This window comes from Lytechinus pictus, chromosome 10 (assembly GCF_037042905.1).
Source record: "Lytechinus pictus isolate F3 Inbred chromosome 10, Lp3.0, whole genome shotgun sequence".
NCBI lineage: Eukaryota > Metazoa > Echinodermata > Echinoidea > Temnopleuroida > Toxopneustidae > Lytechinus > Lytechinus pictus.
In genome coordinates, this window is record NC_087254.1 from 7,398,275 (window position 1) to 7,419,474 (window position 21,200).

Below are 21,200 nucleotides of genomic sequence, written 5' to 3' on the forward strand. Positions count from 1 at the left end.
TCATTTTGATATCGTTACCAAAACTATCATTTACCTTTAAAAACAAACCAAACAAGCAACATGGATGATCATGTAATGTACATGCAAATAAAATTGTAAGTTTGTGTGCACTCTACATACTATCATTCTGAATACAATTATTTTAAACAACGTAGGAAATGACCCTATGATATGGGTCTAATGATAGTACCAGCTTATGATATTTTGAGGACATTGGGATTTCCTAATCTTGTTAAGGCCTACAGCGAATATAAGATCTCAGTATGAAATACAGATTGCAAATTTGTTTTTTTTTGGGCATTCTATCATAAGTTGGAAGATTCTTAAGATAGTTTTCATCATATTGAATGTGACACATCTTTTTTTTTCAGATACAAATGAATGTGTTTCCTCACCTTGTCAGAATGGAGGTACCTGTATTGATCAGGTCAATGGTTATAGATGTGAATGTCCCACCGGGTTGACTGGAATTATCTGTGAAACTGGTAAGTTATATACATATACTATAATGCTTCAAGGTTGATGTTTCATAAAGCTGTCGGAACTCCTCTAACCTTGACTCACGACATGTTAGTGGAAGCTCAATTTGTTTGTCAATAAATTTGATTATCAACAACTAAAATTGAAAAACAGTTGTGTAAAATGCATGTCCGACTGTGGAGAAGCACATCAATACAAAGTTTATTATTTATTTAAATTAGAGTGCCTTGATAGAAACTCCAACTCTGTTAAACAGGAAAATTGTTAGCAAAGAATATGAGCCACCAGTTGTACATAAAGTCATCCAATTTATGTAAACATGTTTATCACCACCCTCTGATATTGTTTGTGTTTAAAAGTTGAATATAAATTATTTTTTACAGATTTGCTCTCTGGAAACTTGAACCTATGAATTTTTTATGTGATAGATGGATAGGATGGAAATGTGGTCAGGGATTCAAAGAATTTTTATCAATAGGTTATAATATTGTCAATTTATCAATTCATATATATTTCTATATCATTTTAAGCATTATATAAGATAAAGAGATCAGGATGAAGATATATTTTATTTAATATTCACAACCAAAAAGCTAAGTTGTCGTTGAATTTGCAATAAAGAACATTATTTGATTTGAACATACAATGAGGAAAATTTCAATTACCGCTGTATATATCTATATACAGTCCGTATTTTAATTGTGTTCAGTAATAAAATAATCAAATACTTGTCATGACCAATGCCATTTAATTGGAATCCATTATTTAGTTACTGCTACATTTGGAATCCCAAGTTCAAATTGATATCACTTCTATATATGCAAAATAGAAATAAATGTAATGATAACATTTTCCACATTCACACATATGATGTAATGATATCTCCACATACGCAGAGAAAAACGGATGCATTAATGTTACTTTCCTCATTCATAATCTTGATACTACTATTAATAATAATGCTATGGTGCACGAGTGCAAATGCAGAGCACGCGAGGTAAGTGTCACATTGTGCACTTTTCTTTAGGTGTGTGCAAAGTGTGCAAGTTCTGAAGAAACTGAGCTTTCACTGCATTTAATTCCACACACAACAGAGGAAGTGCATTATTTGTTTTATGCAAGAGCAACACAGAAACATGAGTCTGTAAAAGGTTCTACAATAGATTTTATGCATATGACATCATAATCTCATAGCGCCCTCCCTCAGAGGATATAGGAATACATGCAAAGGGGTTGTCAAAGTTGTCCCCAATGTGAGAAAGGCAACAGCTTCAGCCTCTAAGATTGTGGCACTATGTTGTCAATGCATAAGGTCTATACATTTTTTGTTGCTCGCCTACTCTGTCATAACCTCTGGTCTGCTGGAGCATGCGATCTCAATATTTGTTGTGCATTTTGTGCATTGCTGTGCATTAGGTTGAATGTTATGTGATGTGTATTCACCAGTCGCGATGCTTGAAATAATACACCTATTTTATGGTCCTTCTACATTCACAGATATAAATGATTGCCTCAACAATCCCTGTCTAAATGGAGGATCATGCCAAGATCTTCCTGGTACATTCTCCTGTACATGTGCTCTTGGATATACAGGTTTCAACTGCCAAACAAGTAGGAATATTTGTTTTAATTCCTTTGTTCTTTGGGTATATAGTATACAAATATATAAGGCTTTGAGTTAGTGTAGTGGGGATTATTCATCCGAGGTTGGACTGGCATTACTATTTAGTAATTTTGCCAGTACAACCGAGGATGAACAATTCCCTCTATACTTTTGACATGAAGGCCTGATATATTTGTTTTACATCCTACTTTAATAAGTTAGAGCAATAGATTTTAAAATCTAGTTCTTGTACTCGTAGTTCATCCTTTTTAAATTTGTACCAAGATAACCCGCTGCGCTTACTGACCTACTTTTCCTGAAGCCACGCGCTCAGTGCGCGGAACGCGTATTATGCTCGGTTGACACTTGCACACATTGTGGTTCCCCCATAGTTTGAACATGGGCACGCATTCATGTGGGCCAATGCACGAACTATGCGTGCCAGCTTGCGAATAGGTGCGTGGCAGTGTGTGAAATGCATGCCAACATTTTCAACATGTTGACAATTTTGGCACGCATTACAAATTTGTAAACTGTTCGTGAAATATGCGGAACATAGTTGTGCCACTGCTTACCTCTGTGTGGCATCGAAATAGAGATTTTGTGGCGCAAAATATAGTAGGCACACCCCCAGGGTAGTAGCATGCAGAACACAACTAGTTCATGACAGGTTGCGCATAGGCTATGCATACTTCACGAATAGTTCGCGAATGATGTGCGCAAAATTGTAAGTGCATCAGTGTAAGTCGTCCTAATCAACGAAAGTAGAGGGTGTCAACCCCAGAATATTGGAATATTTAAATTTGCACTAGATATGTTTAAAAATAGGGTGTTGAGAATATTTGCCAAAAGCGCGTCGGGACAGTGCGTGAACACTGTGAACTATGCGCAAACATGTTGTGAACGTGTCGGGACAATGCGTGAACTGATATAGTCATTCATATTTATCGACATAAGTATTTTCAGAAAGATGTGGATGTGAATAGGTGGTCAGTGATATACTGTATTTTTTTCTTCAATTCAGATATCCTTGAGTGCAACAGCAATCCATGTGTGAATGGTGCTACATGTGTGGATGGTATAAATCGATTTTCTTGCACTTGTGCGGCTGGATTTATAGGAGCTACTTGCGCTGAACGTAAGTTGATACATTCCTCTATTTTTTCTTACCTTTGTTATATACAAATTTTTGTGATATTGACTGGCCTTGAGGGGGAAAATTACCCGGATTGTGTCAAGTGCCTCCGATCAATATGCTTAAGTTTCACGCAACCTACGTGAGGTGCGATCTTCAGGCCTATGAGTTGCAATTAAATTTGATGAACCTCCAGTCAACCTTTTGAACTTGTATTTGTTATTCAAAGCTCTTCCTGTGAAGGACATTAAGCACTCTGTTCAAGGATAGAATTCTCGAAGTATATATATATATATGTGTGTGTGTGTGTGTGGTATGATAGTACAGCAGCCAAGTGCAATGTTTGCCAATTCAAGTCAACCCCCTTAGAATAAACTTCAATTACAGTGGTGCTAAAAAAGTTTGTGAACCCCACCAGAAAGTGCACTTCTTTATGCCGAATGATGAACATAGACAGCAACACTTCAATGTTCAGAGAGCCTAGAAAAATAAACTTTACTGAATGTTATATTTTATCACCTGAGTTCACAATCAAATATCTAAAAGATGGCAGAATTTGAACACTTTTGAATATGTTCATTTTCTGGTGGGGTTTACTTTCTTTTTAGCACCTCTGTACGTAGACAACACTAGATTTTGTATATATTTTGTGCCTCATGTTAACCTACACCTAGTATCTGTACATTCCCCCTCTCCATTGAATAAATTTTGAATCATATCTTAACATTTTGATTTTTTATTTGTTATCTATAAACTCGGATTCACATTCACATTCGGTGCATTTCATTTTTTTCTACTAGGAATTGATTTTTGTTTGGGTTCACCTTGTTCTGTGAGGGCATCCTGTATCTCTGTGGGAGCATCATTCTTGTGTCTGTGCCCTCCTGGATTTACCGGACCCACCTGTGATATTGGTAAGTTTTACCCTCTTACTCTTCTCTTCTCTGCTCTCTAAATTTTCCATTTTCCAGAATTACATTCACTTTGTACATTTTACCAAATAATATTGGCTAAGATATTCCAGCATATTTTGTTTCAGAAGTGGATATTGAACTACATCGAAAATTGTATTTTTAACTTAAATATCTTGCTAAATTATTTGGTCATAGCATTTTCACTTGAAATGTGTGTAAAAAAGAGTTTGATTTTGTATTACTTTATTAAAATATTCAATAAAGGATCATAGTACATGTATATAAAATAAATAACATTTACATTCCCTAGAATTTAACTCAATCTCTATAAAAGATATACAATGTTAAAAAAAACATTACACATGAAAAAGGAATCTGATTTCTCTTCTCTGACACGTATATGATTAATTTATCTTTTAATCAAGGGACCAATTTGGCCATTATTGGTATTATACAGTGTCTTGTTTTGTTTCTTGTTATGCTATTGCATTTTCGTTAAAGACATTAATGAATGCCTCAACAATCCTTGTCTGAATGGGGGAACCTGTGTGGACGGAATCAACTCCTTCACCTGCAATTGCCCTCCAGGATTCAATGGCCAGTTTTGTCAGACAAGTATGTAGCATCATTTCAATGTTTCAAGCTAAATATTGAGAATGTTTTACTGCCCAATTTCACTTAAAACAAGAGCCCCAGTATTTTGCTATACGGAAAACGGGGTAAAGACACATGGAATTCAGGAAGACCATGAAATACACGGAAAACACAATTTCATGGCTTCCCAAACATTGATTTTAAAAAATACAGTGAAAATTAGTTCAAAATACTATAAGTGAAAAGAATTGGTAAGTGAAAAATCTTCCCATCAAAGTGTTTGCAGTGACATTGTAGAGCATTTGGTTGCCATGATTATTTACAATTAAACTTAATTTTTTGAAAGGATTCTTTATCTACTATTGCATTATCGTTGGGTTAATTCTCTACAATCACTTTTTCGTATATTTTGTAAATGTCATCGAAGAACATGGAATGTAATGTTTAAATAATAGATTACTGATGAACTTGGAATTACCATTTGAGAAAACGGAAGCTGGGGTCTCTAACATAAACTTATAGTGATCCCAACCCCTATTCATTTGATTTTGAAAAGAAATCAATCCAATTAACATTAAAAGTGCTTTTGGGCTTGATGAATTGTTATGTTACTTCAAGTGTATCTGCAACACATATTTATTATTATGCATATTTTTTTATTCTAATGCATTTGCTTCTTGGATGTTATATTTCATAGATAACCATTCAAAATTTTATTGTTGCGAAAATTATCTTTTTTAGGTATCAATATGATGTAAATAAATAGGGTGTTCTGTTCAATGAAAAACCATGTGGAATTGTAAATAAAAGAAGCAATTTACCTCATTGATTGATTGATTAATTCTACCAGAAGTAGTGATATCACATCAGATGAAGTTGTATAACCTGGAATCAAGGTAGTCATTTATAAAGGCAACTACCTTGTATTGTCCCTAATTGGACTGGGCTATTCAAGATTTATTGAGAACTGGGGGGGGGGGGGCATGATGGCCCCCTTCTGATCACGTCAAGCACTTTCTTTACCACATAATCTACAAGCCAGTATAAAAAACATTTCGAAAATAATTCTTTTTTTTATTTATTAGGAATGAAATGTGCAAATTTATTTGTGAAAAGCATTATTTGCATATTTAACACCCAATTTTACTTCAATTTCCATTTTTTTCCGAGGTGTCATCTTTGTAATGTTATTTAAAGGTTTCCACAAAGAAAAATTGTGAAAGCCAAATTTTCCTGTATTTCTTTGTTTTTAGAATTTATGTATTTCTGTGTTTCTTAATCTTTTGTTTTTCATTGTTTTTTTCAATGGAAATTTTTACAGACCATTTATCAACCTAAATTAAACTTTTAATCAATTAAGCAGACCAATTAGAATGAAAAATAATCACCCTTTTATGAATTTCATCTCCCATAGATATTGTACTCAAAGAATAAAAATGAGCCATTTTTGGCATGACATTGCCTCATAAAAAATCACATGGCGTCACAACACTATACCCGTACATCACGAATTTGGTTTCAAAAGTTGCGCGAGACTTCTGAAAAATAAGTTATAAAATTTTGCGGCTCTATCGTTTTGCGTTTTGGAAATATTGCGTGAAGCATTGGGGGCATGGAGGCCCTTTTAGTCCTTTTAGAGTTGAGGATGGAAAAGGATAATTTGGTGATAAGAAAGTATCACTTCAACCCCAAATATAACTCAGAATTAGATGACTGTCGTCAAAGGAATTATGTAACTTTATTTAGTATCTTAAAAGTATTCCTATTTTACTGGCCTTACTTACACTAACTTCCCTTTGTGTCTGCCTACTCCTTTTCTTTCATCCCCTTCACTAACCTGATTGGTCTTCTCTACTCACTAATGCCCCTTTTGTCTCCTTGTTTCTAGTGTTGCTGTAGCTTGTTTGTGGTCTATATTATGGTTGTTCCACTTTATATGTTTGTCATTTTGCCTCCGACGAAGATTCTGCTAGGATCGAAAGCTTAGGCCCCTTTTTGACTTTCAAAAGTATTCCTAGGTATGCTAAGTTAACACTGTAGTCTATGGAGTGCAAATAATCTTTTAAAACGTTTATTGCAAAATATAAAATATAAAATAATGCTCATGAAATAAAATTGTCAGTGTTTCCTGTTGAAATATTATTGCATGCACTGAAAGCATGTCGGGCCCTGTATTTCATATTTTTTCAAACCTCAACAAGGTTAATACTCATCCCCTTTAAAATGAAGGGGTTTCTACTCTAAAATGATTGTAATATATTTGTTTTATCTTGACTAGATATCGATGAATGTGCCAGTTTCCCATGCCAGAACGGCGGTGTCTGTACCGATTTGATCAACGGATTCAGATGTCAGTGCTCTGCTTTCTTCCAAGGCATCGTGTGCACGATACGTACGTATTCACCGATTGGGTGATTTCAAGTTCGGTGTTGACCTTTTGGCGTTGGTGTTAGGTCAATTTTTACACGATTATAACACCAAACATAAACCCGCAAAGTCACTCACTAGTTGTTGAGATGTCAATAATGTGATGTGGATCAGTTTTACAAAGTCTGAATAAGTTTTTGAGCAAGGGGAAGCAATCCAAATTCAACACCAACACCAAGGCCAACACCGGACTTGAAATCATCCATTGTCCACTGAATTCTGTCATTCTTATTTGTACAGGGACCCCCTTGGCTTCATTGGGCAAAGTGTTAACCTGTTGATTACTGAAGTCTGTAATTTCCACAGGCTTAATATTGATAAAAAATAAGGAAGCTAAATAATTCATGTTGAACATGAAGAATCTGAATATGATTAGCTAAATAAAGCTATTATTTGGATATGTGTAGTGAAATATGTATTTTAATTTATTTATGAATTTCATGTTTAATCATTGAGGTCTGGCAGCCTAAATGAAAGTTAAATAAAAGGTAATTCATACTTCAATTTCAAGGTAGACCACATGCTTATCATAGAATGTGTTCCCACTAGTGAATCAACATTTCTTCACTTCACATTAACAGCCCTTGTGATTCAAATGACTGACACAAGCACGGTCCCAAGGACCCTGCGTGTTGAGTTTGACCCGATCAACAGCGAACCGAATGCCGTATATGATGTCATCGTGACGGCACCAGACGGGACCATCGTTGACATGCGTTCATTCACCGACGCTGATGTGGACAGCGACGGACGGGTGAGGGCAGATATCCCTGGACTTGATCCTGACCTCACCTACACGGTGGATCTGCAGGTCCGAACACCGGAAGGGACATTCACTCTTGATACCATGATGAGTAGTCCACCAGGTAAGATTTAAAGCAAAAATGAACCAGCAGCCTTGTATAGCCCCACCTCAAGTCCGCCCTTTACTCAAATCTGGCTGGGTTTCTAACCCATAATGCAACATTGTGTAGTCTACAGGGTTCCCAGCCCATCAGGGAAATCAGGGAAAATTATTTTACTTTTTTTCCAGTCAGGGAAAAATCAGGGAATTTCCTAAAAATTACCTAAAATCAGGGAAAAATGCCTCAAATGAGGGAAAAATCAGGGAATTTTGATCAGCCCAAAAGTCAAAAGCACGGCAGTCAGTCAGACTCTGTTATATTTTGTTGCATATCGAAATTACATCCATTGAATAACTGGTTATGGTGGTACTAATTAGTTTTACATTATTGTTTTTATACTGAAAATACATGTAATTCACTGCAGCAACTTAAGAAACATGCAAACTGGGAATGGGTTTAAATAATTATCAGGGAATTTTTAAACTTCATCAGGGAATAATCAGGGAATTTTGTTTTCTTGAAAAGCTGGGAACCCTGATAATGCAATATTGTGTAGTCTTCTAATAGGCCTACTTTTTTTTCTATTCATTACATTTTACTTTCCCATTTTATGATATTGTATATTTGTACAATCGAATGAATTTCCACATTTCATTAACTGTTATTACTTAGCTTTTTCTCAATTGCTCAATAGATATTATTTCTTCAACTCGCAATAGGGTATCCACGCTCTACAAGCAATGCCTTTTAGTGGATCCCCTCATTTCCATACACGCTTAATACTATTTTATACAGGCTTTTATTATATAATTATGCTGAGGTAAAACTTGATCTTCAATGATAACACATTAATTAATAAAATATCTAATACATTCGTACTGCAATAATTTTGTTACCAAGTAGCAAAACAGTACTTTTCTTATAAAAACATTTTAATTTCTCTATATGAATAAATTAAGAGGCACATTTATGCTCTCTATCATCAATAGTTAACCCAAAAGGTGTATTTGAAGACTAGATTCTTATAACATTCAATCATTCAGTGTTGGTTAGTTTACACCCCCTAATGAGGTTTAAGTTATGCAATGAGTCTTAGGAACCATTCTTTACTCTCATCAAAATACTTGGTGAACTCAAAATAGTTGAAATATGAAATATGTATCTTGATCATGTGAAGATGAAGCCCAATTTGCAATGAAGCAAACAAAAAATATACACTTTGCCAAAGTTAATGCTTGAATCACTTTACAAATCAAGTGCATGTATTCTGATCAATCAACTGTGCCTCTTTGTTACATCTATGCTAAGATGTTTATGTGGCCAATCAGAACCCAAACCAGCACAGAGCTGATTGCTCTTGTTGTTTTGGGTTTATTATTGATTTGTATTTATTTCTGATTTGTATGTTGAAAATTGATGAACAAAGGAAACAAACCAATGAATCCAAATTCAAATTCTGACGGAATTCACTTTTGTAATGTTTCTAACCATGACAGGTGCTTGCGATTCGGGACCATGCTTCAATGGAGGGATCTGTACAGAAGCTCCTGGAACTGCTTTGGGCTATACATGTACCTGTCTTCCAAGTTTCCAACAGCCAAATTGCTTGATTCGTGAGTACCTTGTATTCCTTGATATTTTCTATTCAACGTTTTCCAAATAATCATTCTGCCAACCATATGTTTGTAATTATTTTTTCAGAAGCGTATCTATCAGATGTCACTTTTTATGTCCGTTACCAACCTTAATTGTCGCTATTTGAAAGACTTGACAAGGGCTCAAACCTTAAACCTCAGCATCAATTTGTTATTTTACCCAAAATGCCTTGCTTAAATATCTCATATGATATATAAATATCTTATAGACAAGTCTGTTCAATCTCTTTCAACTATGTTTTGATAATTCATCCTTAACATTTTTTTCCTATCTCCTACAAGTATATATTTCAAAATCAAATGACCATGATTTTAATATGTATCTTAAGGACTCAGCCCCATCTGCTAAATAAAAGTTGATAATTATCAGCATTACTTTATTTTGTTTGGTTTGACTTTCTTTCATTTTATCAAAATAGAAATAATATACATGAGATCAACTTTTAGAATGAAAATCATAGGAAAATTTATGATGATTGCTACTTAAATGTATTTTCTCAGAGAAATATTAGAAATGAATAGCAGTCCAGTCAGATAACTAATTTCATTATTTTCAAGTCATATTGATCAATAGCTAAACAGCATTTATTGGAAGAAAATGATGTACGTCAACAATGTCATTATATCCATTCATTAACTTAAATAACATAAGCAGCAATAGACTGTTCATGCTTCTGTCAAAGCCACAGACACAATACATACATGTGAATGTAAGAATGAATATAACAACAAAAGGAATAATATATAATAGAATTTTGTATGTTGATATAATAACAATCATATCAGTTTATTTTTCAAAAACTTCAATATTCTCATCATTGACTTCCAGAAATAAACCCATGTGACAGCAATCCATGTCAAAATGGAGGTACTTGCCTGAATTCCGGATCATCATTTATTTGTGCATGTGCAGCTGCGTGGCAAGGAAGCATCTGTACTTACCGTAAGTGGTATAATCATGACCTCTTGTTTCTTGTTCCCTAATTAACCATTTAAAATCCACAGCTTAATGCAATAGCAATACAAGTTAAATAAGCCAATATTCATTATCTAGAATAGGGAACTCATAATTGATTTGCAAGTTAATTTGCTATTTGATTCATAGTGGTCAGTCTATATTGATGTTTGTATTAATATCTCCCAAAATTTAAGCATTAGTTATTAGATGCAACATTGATTAAGTAACATATTTCCCCATGTTTTACTTAAGTGTGATCATTATTTATTGTTTATCACAATTTAACACTTCATAAAAAAATCCTTAATTCATCTCACAGTTTGTTAATGCTTTATTCTCCAACAGCTCGGTCGATACCAATAAATTTCAACACACCAAATCCCAACACCCTAATCATTAGCTACAACCAGCCCCCAGGCCAGTACAGCTCATATGATGTGACGTTGCTAGACATTGTGGGACAACCGGTCCAGACCGGTGTAATCAGCCCCGCCCAGATACAGCCAGACGGTACTTTCCGCTACACCTTCAATGGAGTACAGCCCAACACTGCCTACCAGGTGCAAGTGACTGGTCGCACTGCAGAGGGACCTCTTGATATTGGTCGTGCCAACACACAGACGCCAAGTAAGTAATTGATTTTGTTTTTTTGAATTAGTATGGTTTATTGAAAAAAATATCAAACAGGCAGCTTGTAGGCTGAAAATGTTCAATTTATAAGCAAAAACATCAACAGAGATAGTATAATTATACAATGGTGAGAGATAAAACATAAATTGAATTAACATTGATAAAATGCCAAATGCAATTGATAGAAATGACAATAAATTGATTTTCTACTACAAGTATTGTGTTTGAAATCAAAATACAGAAACAAACAAATAGGACTAAATGAACAACAATGAACAAAAGCAGAAAATGAGTGATGTAGTTGAAGCAAAGGTCAAGTGATTGAAATTTAAATAAAGTAGATCTGTTGTGTAGGTAAAGACAGAATTAATGTTACTTCGAGTTGAAATAATATCATAAGAAACAGTAAATTTCAGTGGGCAGCAAAGTGTCCATGTTAAAGGAGATTTGATAAATGAATATTTTATTTTAACAATTTCGAAATACTGCAAATTAATTTACAGATAAACAGGATTGAATACAGGGTAATAATTAACTGAACTACAGTATAATTAAACACAATAAGAAAATATCTCAATATGTAAATATGATTCTTATCTTGCAGTCTCTTAAAACACACAAAGTGTATTATGAAACATTCATTTCTTCCTCAGCTTTCACTATCCTATTGAACAAAATAAACATAAACCTATTAATATGCACTTCTGTATTAGCTGTTATTTTTGCAAGGGTTTTATTTTATATGACCAGAGGTTTTAAAAGTGTAAGATTCTGTTCACAAAATTCTCTGTTTTTGCACTAAAACCAACTTTTTTCAAAAGAATCAAACAAAATACACCTTGATTGCATTGGCTCCTTATAAGATTTTGCATACATTTCAAAGTTCTTCTCTTAACATTCAAATCTATTTATGGTCATGCTCCAATATATCTTTCTGAATTGATCCAGGTGGGTGTTTTATAAAGCTGTTCGTAAGTTATGAGCGACTTTAAGAACGACTGGTGATCCTATCTTGTGGAAAATGGTATATTCATTGGCGATGGTTTAGCGCGTAAGAAAGGTTCACCAGTCGTTCTTAAAGTCGCTCTTAACTTACGAACAGCTTTATGAAATGGCCCCCTGGCATACGCTCCTAGTAGGTCCCTATATTTCTGCAAATCAACATTTCTTAACTGTTCCGCTAACCTAGACAAGAGTGAATAGATTGTTTCACATGTTATCAAATTAAAATGTTATTTAGATCTTTCTCGTCATGATAATACCTAGATCTGTGAGACAATTTACCCTTTCTTACACATTATCAAACTAAGATGCTATGTGTATTTTCTCTTTTTGAATGATACCTAGATGTGTGTGACATTTCACCCTGTCTAAATGGAGGATTGTGCCAAAATAATCAAGCAGTATCATCAGGTTATACATGCAACTGTCTTCCCGGCTACACTGGAATTAATTGTCAAACAGGTAAGCAAGAATTATTGTTTTTCCTACTCCTATTATAGTGGTTGGTTTCATCGTCATAAATTTTTGAATTGTTAAGTCACAATTGCAGTTTGTTACTAGATTATATGAATGGCTATGTTTTAAAATAGTTATGATGTGGATGATATGAAATTAAAATGTGTTTTATACCTTGTTTTGAATTTTACATGGAAATCTATTTTTGTCAGGTATCCAGTCAGTAAAAAGAATATTTCCAAAATGGAAGATATCTGCATTTGTTTTAATTTAAAACTCATTCCAAAAGTTTTATCAAAATAAATCAACAAAGTGGAATGGGATGAAAATGTCAGAATTGTATGGTATAGTCTTTGTAGTTTCCAGATATGAAATAAAAAACTTTGTAAGATAAGAGTTCAAAGTGCCTTTAAAAAAAGCATTCACAAAAGAGGGTGCTAGATATATCTAATAATTGAATATTTGAATTTTCACAGAAAATTGGCAGTTGAAAAATTATTCAATGACTACTACTCTTTTGTAAGATTGGTATGTTTAGATAATAATAATAATAATAAGTACTAAAATGCATATTATTGACCCTTAACCAAAGCTCTAGCTGGGCTTTAATGTAATTGATGACATTGACATATGTACCACTTTGTTGTTGAGTATTAGCATTTGATTTTAGTGGGAAAGTGCTGATCTGATGAAGGTCGGGTATTGCAGAGTACTTTGGAACTTTTGCAAAGAGATAGGCCCGTATTCTGAAGTCAGGTTTAACTTTAATAGATCATGGTCTAACTGCTAAAATTATGGAAAGCCAAACGTTTCAAAATTTTGTTTACAGTGATGCTTCTCATGTTTACTGTGCTCTTTACTAATTCTTTAATGGTGAAGACAACTGTCATACTTATTCTTCCCAGACAGTTAATAATATTTTGGGAGTCAAATGAGCTGGTACATTGAACCTCTACTGTTAGAGATTTATGTAACAATTGGCTTTCCGTAGTTACACCACAACTTAAAACCAGAGTTTAAGTTAAACCTGACTTGAGAATCCGGGCCATAGACTGTAGTTCTGGTTGCAAGGTTGAAATGTGAAAGAAACTTTATCATAGTGATAAGGAGCAATAGCCTATAAGTCACTTAACAACTAGTGAATCTGAAAATTATGGACACCGGTTAAAATAATAACTGAAAAAAAATAATAGTAATATCTTGACTCAATTCTTCTGAGAGTCATCTGCACTAAAGCCAATGTATGGAACTACATAAAAAATTGATGATCCATCTGTTGCAGCTGTAAGCATTATTTGAATGTGAGAGCATTTAGAATGATAATTTGCTTTAGGTGATATGAATATGATTTTTTCGTAAATACAAAACAAAGAACTCACAATAATCTTTCCATCTTTCCCCACAACTTGAAAAGATATCAACGAGTGTTTGAGTAACCCTTGTACAAATGGAGGCACATGTCAACAGCCTTTCATCAACGCATTCCGATGTGCTTGTCTTCCTCAATTTACTGGAACCACTTGTCAGATTCGTAAGTATCCATCAAATAAATGATAATTTATTGATATTGAAGTAAAGTCATGTCTCTTTTTAATAAAATTGTGTCATTTATATCTGAATTTATATTATATGCTTCCTTATTTCATCATTATTGTCACTTATTTTTGATGTAGTTTGCTATTATATTTTTAAATTTTGATCACTCCATTGATTATGTATTGTTAATATGTTACCAATGTTTATAGATTTAGTTTCCATTTTATTTCTCTTACATAGCATGATTGTTTTTAATTGAATTCTAATTCATGATCCACAGAACAAAAATAAAGCCAACAGTACGGATCATTAAAGTATGATACTTTCATCATTTCATATTTAGCACTGAATGTTGTTGTACGCACCGGCACAGTCACCCCGACCTCGGCCACAATCGTATTCACCCAGCTACCAAGCGGGTCTGCCCAATACACCCTAGAAGTTGATGATTTGCAGGGAAACCTTGTCCAAAATGTCCCTGTCAATCCTAACCAAGCTTCAAATGGACAGTTTACTGTCCCGGTCAATAACCTTCAGCCCGGCTCGGGATACATCGTATTCGTGCAAGGAACTATCAGTGGACAGACATTCCAACTGGGCTCTACACCAGTGAACACCCCTTGTGAGTGATATGGCATTGGGAATCACCTAGGAAGCCTTTCATGAACAATTCTGTCAGTGATTATCCTGACTTATTTGTTTCCGGCTTGTTGGTGAAAGTCAATGACAAACTTTTCATGAAATGCCTCCCGGTAAATAATGTTAGATGAATGAAAAACTTTAGTTAGCATTAGAAGAAGGGATTAATTTTGTTGATGATAATGGTTATAAGAAATGTATTAGTGCTTTTAATGATGGTGAAAATACTAGTGAAAATAATTATCTGGATTATTATAGGCCTAAAAAAATGGTAATATTGTTTTTGATAATAATACGTTGCCGATACTAATGATTATAAAAGCATTTAATATGCATTATAATGATGATAATAATATTAATGATTATAATGATAATAGTGATAATAATATGACTTCCAAAAAAAATGAGAATGAAGACATAAAAAAAACCCCAACAAAACATTTGGTTTAAAAGTGGGCACAAATGCATGTAAGTATTTTTTATTTCTTAGATTATTGCAATTATTAAACTAACAATTTTTTTTGGAGTGAATTGGTTTGTTCACCAATAGGTTAGTCCTGTTTTTTGTTTAAACATATGCATAAATAAACAGAGAAATGTATGAGTAGACTAATGCATAACTAAACATTGAATTGTTACCTTATTATTTATACACGATAGCTTTGTGTACCCCAACTACATGTTTGAATGGAGGAACTTGTGTGGATACTGGAATATCATTTTTCTGTGTTTGTCAGCCTGGTTTTGATCCAAATACTAACTGCCAAGGTAAGGTTATATTTGAAAAAGTTATCCTTTGATTTCAAGGGTATTGCATAAATACTGAATGTATGTATATATATATATATATATATGTGTATATATATATATGTATACACATATATATATATATGACCTTGTGAACTTGTGTTTATTATTCAAAGCTCTTCATGTGAAGGACATCGAGCACTCTATACAAGGATAGAATTCCCGAAGTATATATGTATATATATATATATATATAGACAAAAGAAAAGATGATGATTTGGACGTTGCTTGTAAACAACCAATTTAGATAAGGCTTGTTATTTTTCTTGTCTTTTCTTTTGTCTATGTACTTTCCACACGACAACAGAGTCATGTTAATGAGTAAACGTGCACTAGCAATTATATGTTCATGTGTTTATTTCTTATTCTTGAGTTTGGATGGTATGTTTGACTTGAAATTGAAATTTTGACTCTTGCATTTAACATGTGACCTACCAGAAGAAAATGATGTGATTAATCATTTTTTCCATTCTCATGTAAAATAATGATACCATTATTTCAAACAGGGTAAAATGTAAGCAGTAAAACACAAAGAATGTTCTTTTTACAATAGATTCTAAAAATGGAAAAGACGAATCTTTGAAAAGCCTGATATGGCTTTTCTTAAAAGTTTGGTGTAATGATGTTCTTTGATGATAAACGATGTATCACGTACATGTAACTATCAATAAAGTAGTTTACATTGCACATAAATATAGGCTGAAATGAATTAAATGAAAAAAAAAATTAAGTTGCAGCTGAATAAGGAATTCTGTTCTCAGATGCGATTAATCCAACCTGCTTCAACATTTAAGAGTCACACTTCCTCGCTTATATGCTTTCTGAACTACCCTTTAAATGCGATCTGGGCCCTGTAACACAAAGCTTTGCGATTGATAGAAAATATGGAAGAACACTTCTGATTGGATACTGGTCAGTATTTTGAGCCAAAGCTTTTGTAACAATGCTCTTGATTGGTTAGCTCATTTAGCGATTGATTGCTAATCTTTGTGTGCAACTTTTTAGTATTTCATTGATATTAGACAAAAGATCCAATTCTGTCTACCCACCACAAGGGATCGGATGACATGGCTACAAGCTTCTTCCTTCATCTGTGATACTGCCAATTTCATGAACTTGTTATTTTAATACAGATATTAATGAATGTTTGAGCCAGCCTTGTCAGAATGGGGGAACGTGTAACAATGGACAGAACCGGTATGATTGCGCATGCCCCATTTTCTTATCCGGTGTAAACTGTCAAAATAGTAAGTTGGTTGTTTTGTGTATTATTTCATAGAATTCACAATAAACTTTAAACAGATTTGATGTTCTGTGTGTTCATCAAAATATTAAACCATGATGTGCAATATAATAGTTAATCATGTTAATTGATGGATGTTGTTAGTAGAAAATGTAGATAGATACTTGGATTTGAATGTTCATTTTTAACCGGAGGACACCATAATTGTAAGAATAATAATCACAATGCTACATCATATTGGTAATAATATGAGAAGTGAGATTTTATAGATAAAGTCAATGGCGACAATAGTCAAATATGACTAATTGCCACTCAAACCAACATAAGAAGAAGAGAAGAAGCTATCATAAAAATTATGATTTATGATTATGCTATAAGTTATTGATACCATTATCAATATTCCTACCATTGTTATAATGATGGTTATTGTCTTTATTTTATTATGATAATTATTTTTTTAATGATATTTTCTTAAAAAATTATGCCAAACAATATTTTTCAATTGATACTCGAATCTTTCCGTTGATTTTTCTGAAATTGATATTTCCATCTCATTATCCAGACCAATGCACGTTGCGTCCAAATATATGTCAGAATGGAGGGACTTGTGTACCATCTACACAGCAGCCTGGATTTAATTGCCTTTGTCGAAACGGTTTTCAAGGAGACTTTTGTGAAAGTCGTAAGTTTTCAGCAGAGTTCATCATTATAGTTCTTTCAAACACATATCATCGTATAGAGGTGTTGTGGCTCAGTGGATAAGTCTCCGGACTGTGAACCACAAGGTCCGGGGTTCAAATGCCTCGGCAGCACTAGCATCCTTTGGCAAGGCGTTTATCTACATTTGCCACTCTCGACTCAGGTGTAGTAAATGGGTACCCGGTAGGAAGAAATTCCTTGAATGCTTGATGCGCTCGATCAGGGTAGCCGTGCTAAAGCCGGGGTAATAGTATGCAGCGCTTAGAAACATTTGTATTAAGCGCTATATAAATGTTGCATATTATTATTATCATCGTACAAACTGAAAAAGGAAAGTTGTATATCGTAGAGATTGGGTTCTGTTTATTTTAAATGCTTGACACTGTTTCCAATATTTTTTTGTACAATTTAAAAGGTTTAATTGGCTTTCATTTTTTTTAAGTGATAAGACTGTATATAACCCTAGTATGGCCTTGATAAATTTTTGCGGGGGCAATGTTTGGAATATACTTTATACACCTCTCCTATTTCATTGTTCTTAAACCGGGTAAATGAACACAATTCAATTTATAGGTGTGTAAAAAAAATAGTGATTAAACATGTATTTCTTAGTGTTGTAATTATTCTAAATTCTTTTCCCATACGTAACGTTATTTGATTTTGTTTTATGAATGTGTTAATTTTTCTTAACTATTATCTTGAAAGTTATGAATGAGAGCCATATTTACATGCTACATATTGTTAAGAAATGTCTATTTTAATAGCACTTATCTGTTTATTTTATGTTGGGTGCCTGATTTTAAGACTTTATCTTGTCTTCTTTGGCTCCCCCACAGTAATATACATTTCTTTGTATTACTTTTAAACAACTCGGTTCACTTTCCTTTTTTCAGTTATGTTTATTTGTTTCCTATTTTTGTACATATTTGCAATGTTTTTATATTATTGTGGAAATAAATGATTTGATTTGATTTAATGTGAACTAGATTACATAGCTTTCCTGACAGAATGTCAACCTATTTTCTAAAAAAAAAATTATGTTCTACCTTGAAACTCTAAGAGCAATAATTATAATCTTTGTATTAACCATGTCACGTCATATTGATTTGTTTTTCTTTAAGAAACACCAAGTTGCAACCCTAGTCCTTGTCAAAATGGAGGTACATGTATTGTTGGTACCATAGGTATCACATGCAATTGTTTGCAAGGCTACATTGGGGAATTCTGCCAGACAAGTAAGCTTAACTTTAACTTAATTCATTTATTAGTCATACCATTTTAGGCACCGCTTTTTTAACGGTGACAGTGGTGGCGGCGTCGCCAACATTGAAATCGTAAACCAAGGTCAAGTTTTTGAAATGTCATCATAACTTAGGAAGTATATGGTCCCACTTCATGAAACTTGAACATATAAGGGAACCCGAGTTTCAGGTCACATGACCGAAATCAAAGGTCATTTAGGGTCAACGAACTTAGACCATGTTGGGGGAATCCACATCAAAATCTTAACCAAGGTTATGTTTTTGAAATGTCGTAACTATGAAATTTATGTATCTAGTTCATGAAACTTGGACATAAGGGTAATGTGCATCACTGAACATCCTGCATGAGTTTCAGGTCACATGACCAAGATAAAAGGTCATTTAGGGTCAACAAACGTTGGCCGTGTTGGGGGTATTTGTTGAATTGCCATCATAGATTTGAGAGTTTATTCATCAACCAATGAAATGATATTATTGGAGAGCTTTATGTTGATTGCGTAGAACAAGTTTTCATTGATCATTATTATTCATATCATTGTCATCACCATCATCCTCATCTTTATTCTGAAATCTTGCATGTGACACTGTGCATGACTGCAAGAAAATTAGGGTCATGGCTTATTCCCTCACCACCTTCATGCCTGCCCTATGGCATGGTTGGGAAGTCATTATGTTTGTACATGTGTTTTAACATTTCTCCGGTGATGTACTTTTTAGTAATCAATTTTTCATCATTTGTTTTTCCCTGAAGTCGTCAACCAGTGTCTGAATTTGCCATGCAGAAATGGAGGAATTTGTGTTAGTCGAGTCAATGGATATGTTTGTAATTGTATCCCTGGTTATGTTGGTACCAACTGTGAAACAAGTAAGTGGACTTTGCATTATCATTCGGGGTTCACTTTATTCAAATCAAATTTGTTGGTGAAATATTAGAATTTCAGGCATCAAAATAGCCCAGTCTTTGACCTTTTATAAAGTAGTCTGCAAACTTTTCATGGAAGTATGATATCTCTAATAGTCATTATGCTTTTTGTTACTGAATAACAATTTGAATTTCATGCTGTAAAAAAAGATCTGTTCATATTGACTGTTGGTGTCCAGGGGTTTGAAGTCGCATGGATGCACTCTAAGCTTATTTTAAGTAGCTACTGAGTATGTACTTCTTTCTTTGATGGAAACATTTTAATGCAACTTTGCGAACATGGATTTTTGACCCTATTATAGGCCCGGTTGGCACATTCTACCCGCGGACCATTTGTACAATATTATTTTTATATAATGGGCGAGGAAGCTGCCAAGGAAATTAATGATTAGGTTCAACACACCAACGAATGTGAATTGACAAAACTATATTGTTCAATGAATTTAGATTGCATTCTTGAATGAAGTAGAGCTATTGGTATAATGTCTTGCACCAAATGGCTTCTGCCTAATTGCAAAATAAAACTGTATCGTTTAAGAGTTTATAATTGCAATGTGATGTTTTGATGTGTTTTGATTAGATAACAACGAATGCGTCAGCAATCCTTGTCTGAATGGTGGTACCTGCATCGACGGTGTCAATCGCTTTGACTGCATATGTCCTCCAAATTCAAATGCAAACATCTTCTGTGAAAGACGTGAGTCAAACATTCTTAGTTGTAAATTGTAGCCGACATGACTTTGCCATTGTGATTTTCTCTTGTTGCGTGGCTCTGACTGGATGCTATGGAGCATGGGTTAAAATCGAGCATCCCAATCCCATGGCTTAATATTTCATAAACTACTGTATCAGTGTGTGAGCCATCCAAAAATGTAATTGTTGTTTTGAGATTAGATTATTAAACCACTCTGATGTGCATATCTCCCGACATATTTTCCTGTTCGATAAGTTTCATTTTATTTAACACTGAAAGTGTTTATGTCATGCATTTGTAGAGCACTACTGCGACATGACACCTTCATTCTTGACAAATTTATTTGCTGAATTTTTAATGCAAAGTGTTGCTATTAAATTTCCTTTAGATTCTTTCCAATGTTTTTATTTTTCACCAATACTCAATAAAATATTGGAGATAGAACAAACAGGAGTCACGAACTGGTAAAGTTTCATTGATATGTCGTATCCATTGCGTGCACTTGCACAATAAGCGTGTAAATGCGTGAGTTGTCAAAAGTTTTGGATTAAATCACGCTGGTATTTATGGTATCCGCAATCACCACAGAAAGCAACATTTTGCACACAATCAAATTGGGATCTCGGCCAAATTTAACTATGCCCGTTGAAAAGGGCCAGATCAGGGAGCAACGGACACAATTAACTATGCCCATTACCC

At 33.9% G+C, this 21,200-nt stretch overlaps 1 protein-coding gene across 1 annotated transcript in view; it reads left to right on the forward strand.

The window, feature by feature from the left end:
* The window catches only part of LOC129269684 (uncharacterized), a 134,466-nt gene that overhangs the window by 66,579 nt on the left and 46,687 nt on the right, over positions 1 to 21,200 (forward strand). Inside the window, exons 44-62 of the mRNA XM_064105224.1 lie at positions 372 to 485; positions 1,978 to 2,091; positions 3,108 to 3,221; positions 4,019 to 4,132; positions 4,634 to 4,747; positions 7,005 to 7,118; positions 7,735 to 8,019; positions 9,495 to 9,611; positions 10,483 to 10,596; positions 10,957 to 11,238; positions 12,589 to 12,705; positions 14,114 to 14,230; positions 14,579 to 14,857; positions 15,535 to 15,642; positions 16,815 to 16,928; positions 17,487 to 17,606; positions 18,745 to 18,858; positions 19,637 to 19,750; positions 20,388 to 20,504. Coding sequence (XP_063961294.1) covers positions 372 to 485; positions 1,978 to 2,091; positions 3,108 to 3,221; positions 4,019 to 4,132; positions 4,634 to 4,747; positions 7,005 to 7,118; positions 7,735 to 8,019; positions 9,495 to 9,611; positions 10,483 to 10,596; positions 10,957 to 11,238; positions 12,589 to 12,705; positions 14,114 to 14,230; positions 14,579 to 14,857; positions 15,535 to 15,642; positions 16,815 to 16,928; positions 17,487 to 17,606; positions 18,745 to 18,858; positions 19,637 to 19,750; positions 20,388 to 20,504 — 2,682 coding nt within the window. The remainder of the gene's footprint in view (positions 1 to 371; positions 486 to 1,977; positions 2,092 to 3,107; positions 3,222 to 4,018; positions 4,133 to 4,633; positions 4,748 to 7,004; positions 7,119 to 7,734; positions 8,020 to 9,494; positions 9,612 to 10,482; positions 10,597 to 10,956; positions 11,239 to 12,588; positions 12,706 to 14,113; positions 14,231 to 14,578; positions 14,858 to 15,534; positions 15,643 to 16,814; positions 16,929 to 17,486; positions 17,607 to 18,744; positions 18,859 to 19,636; positions 19,751 to 20,387; positions 20,505 to 21,200) is intronic.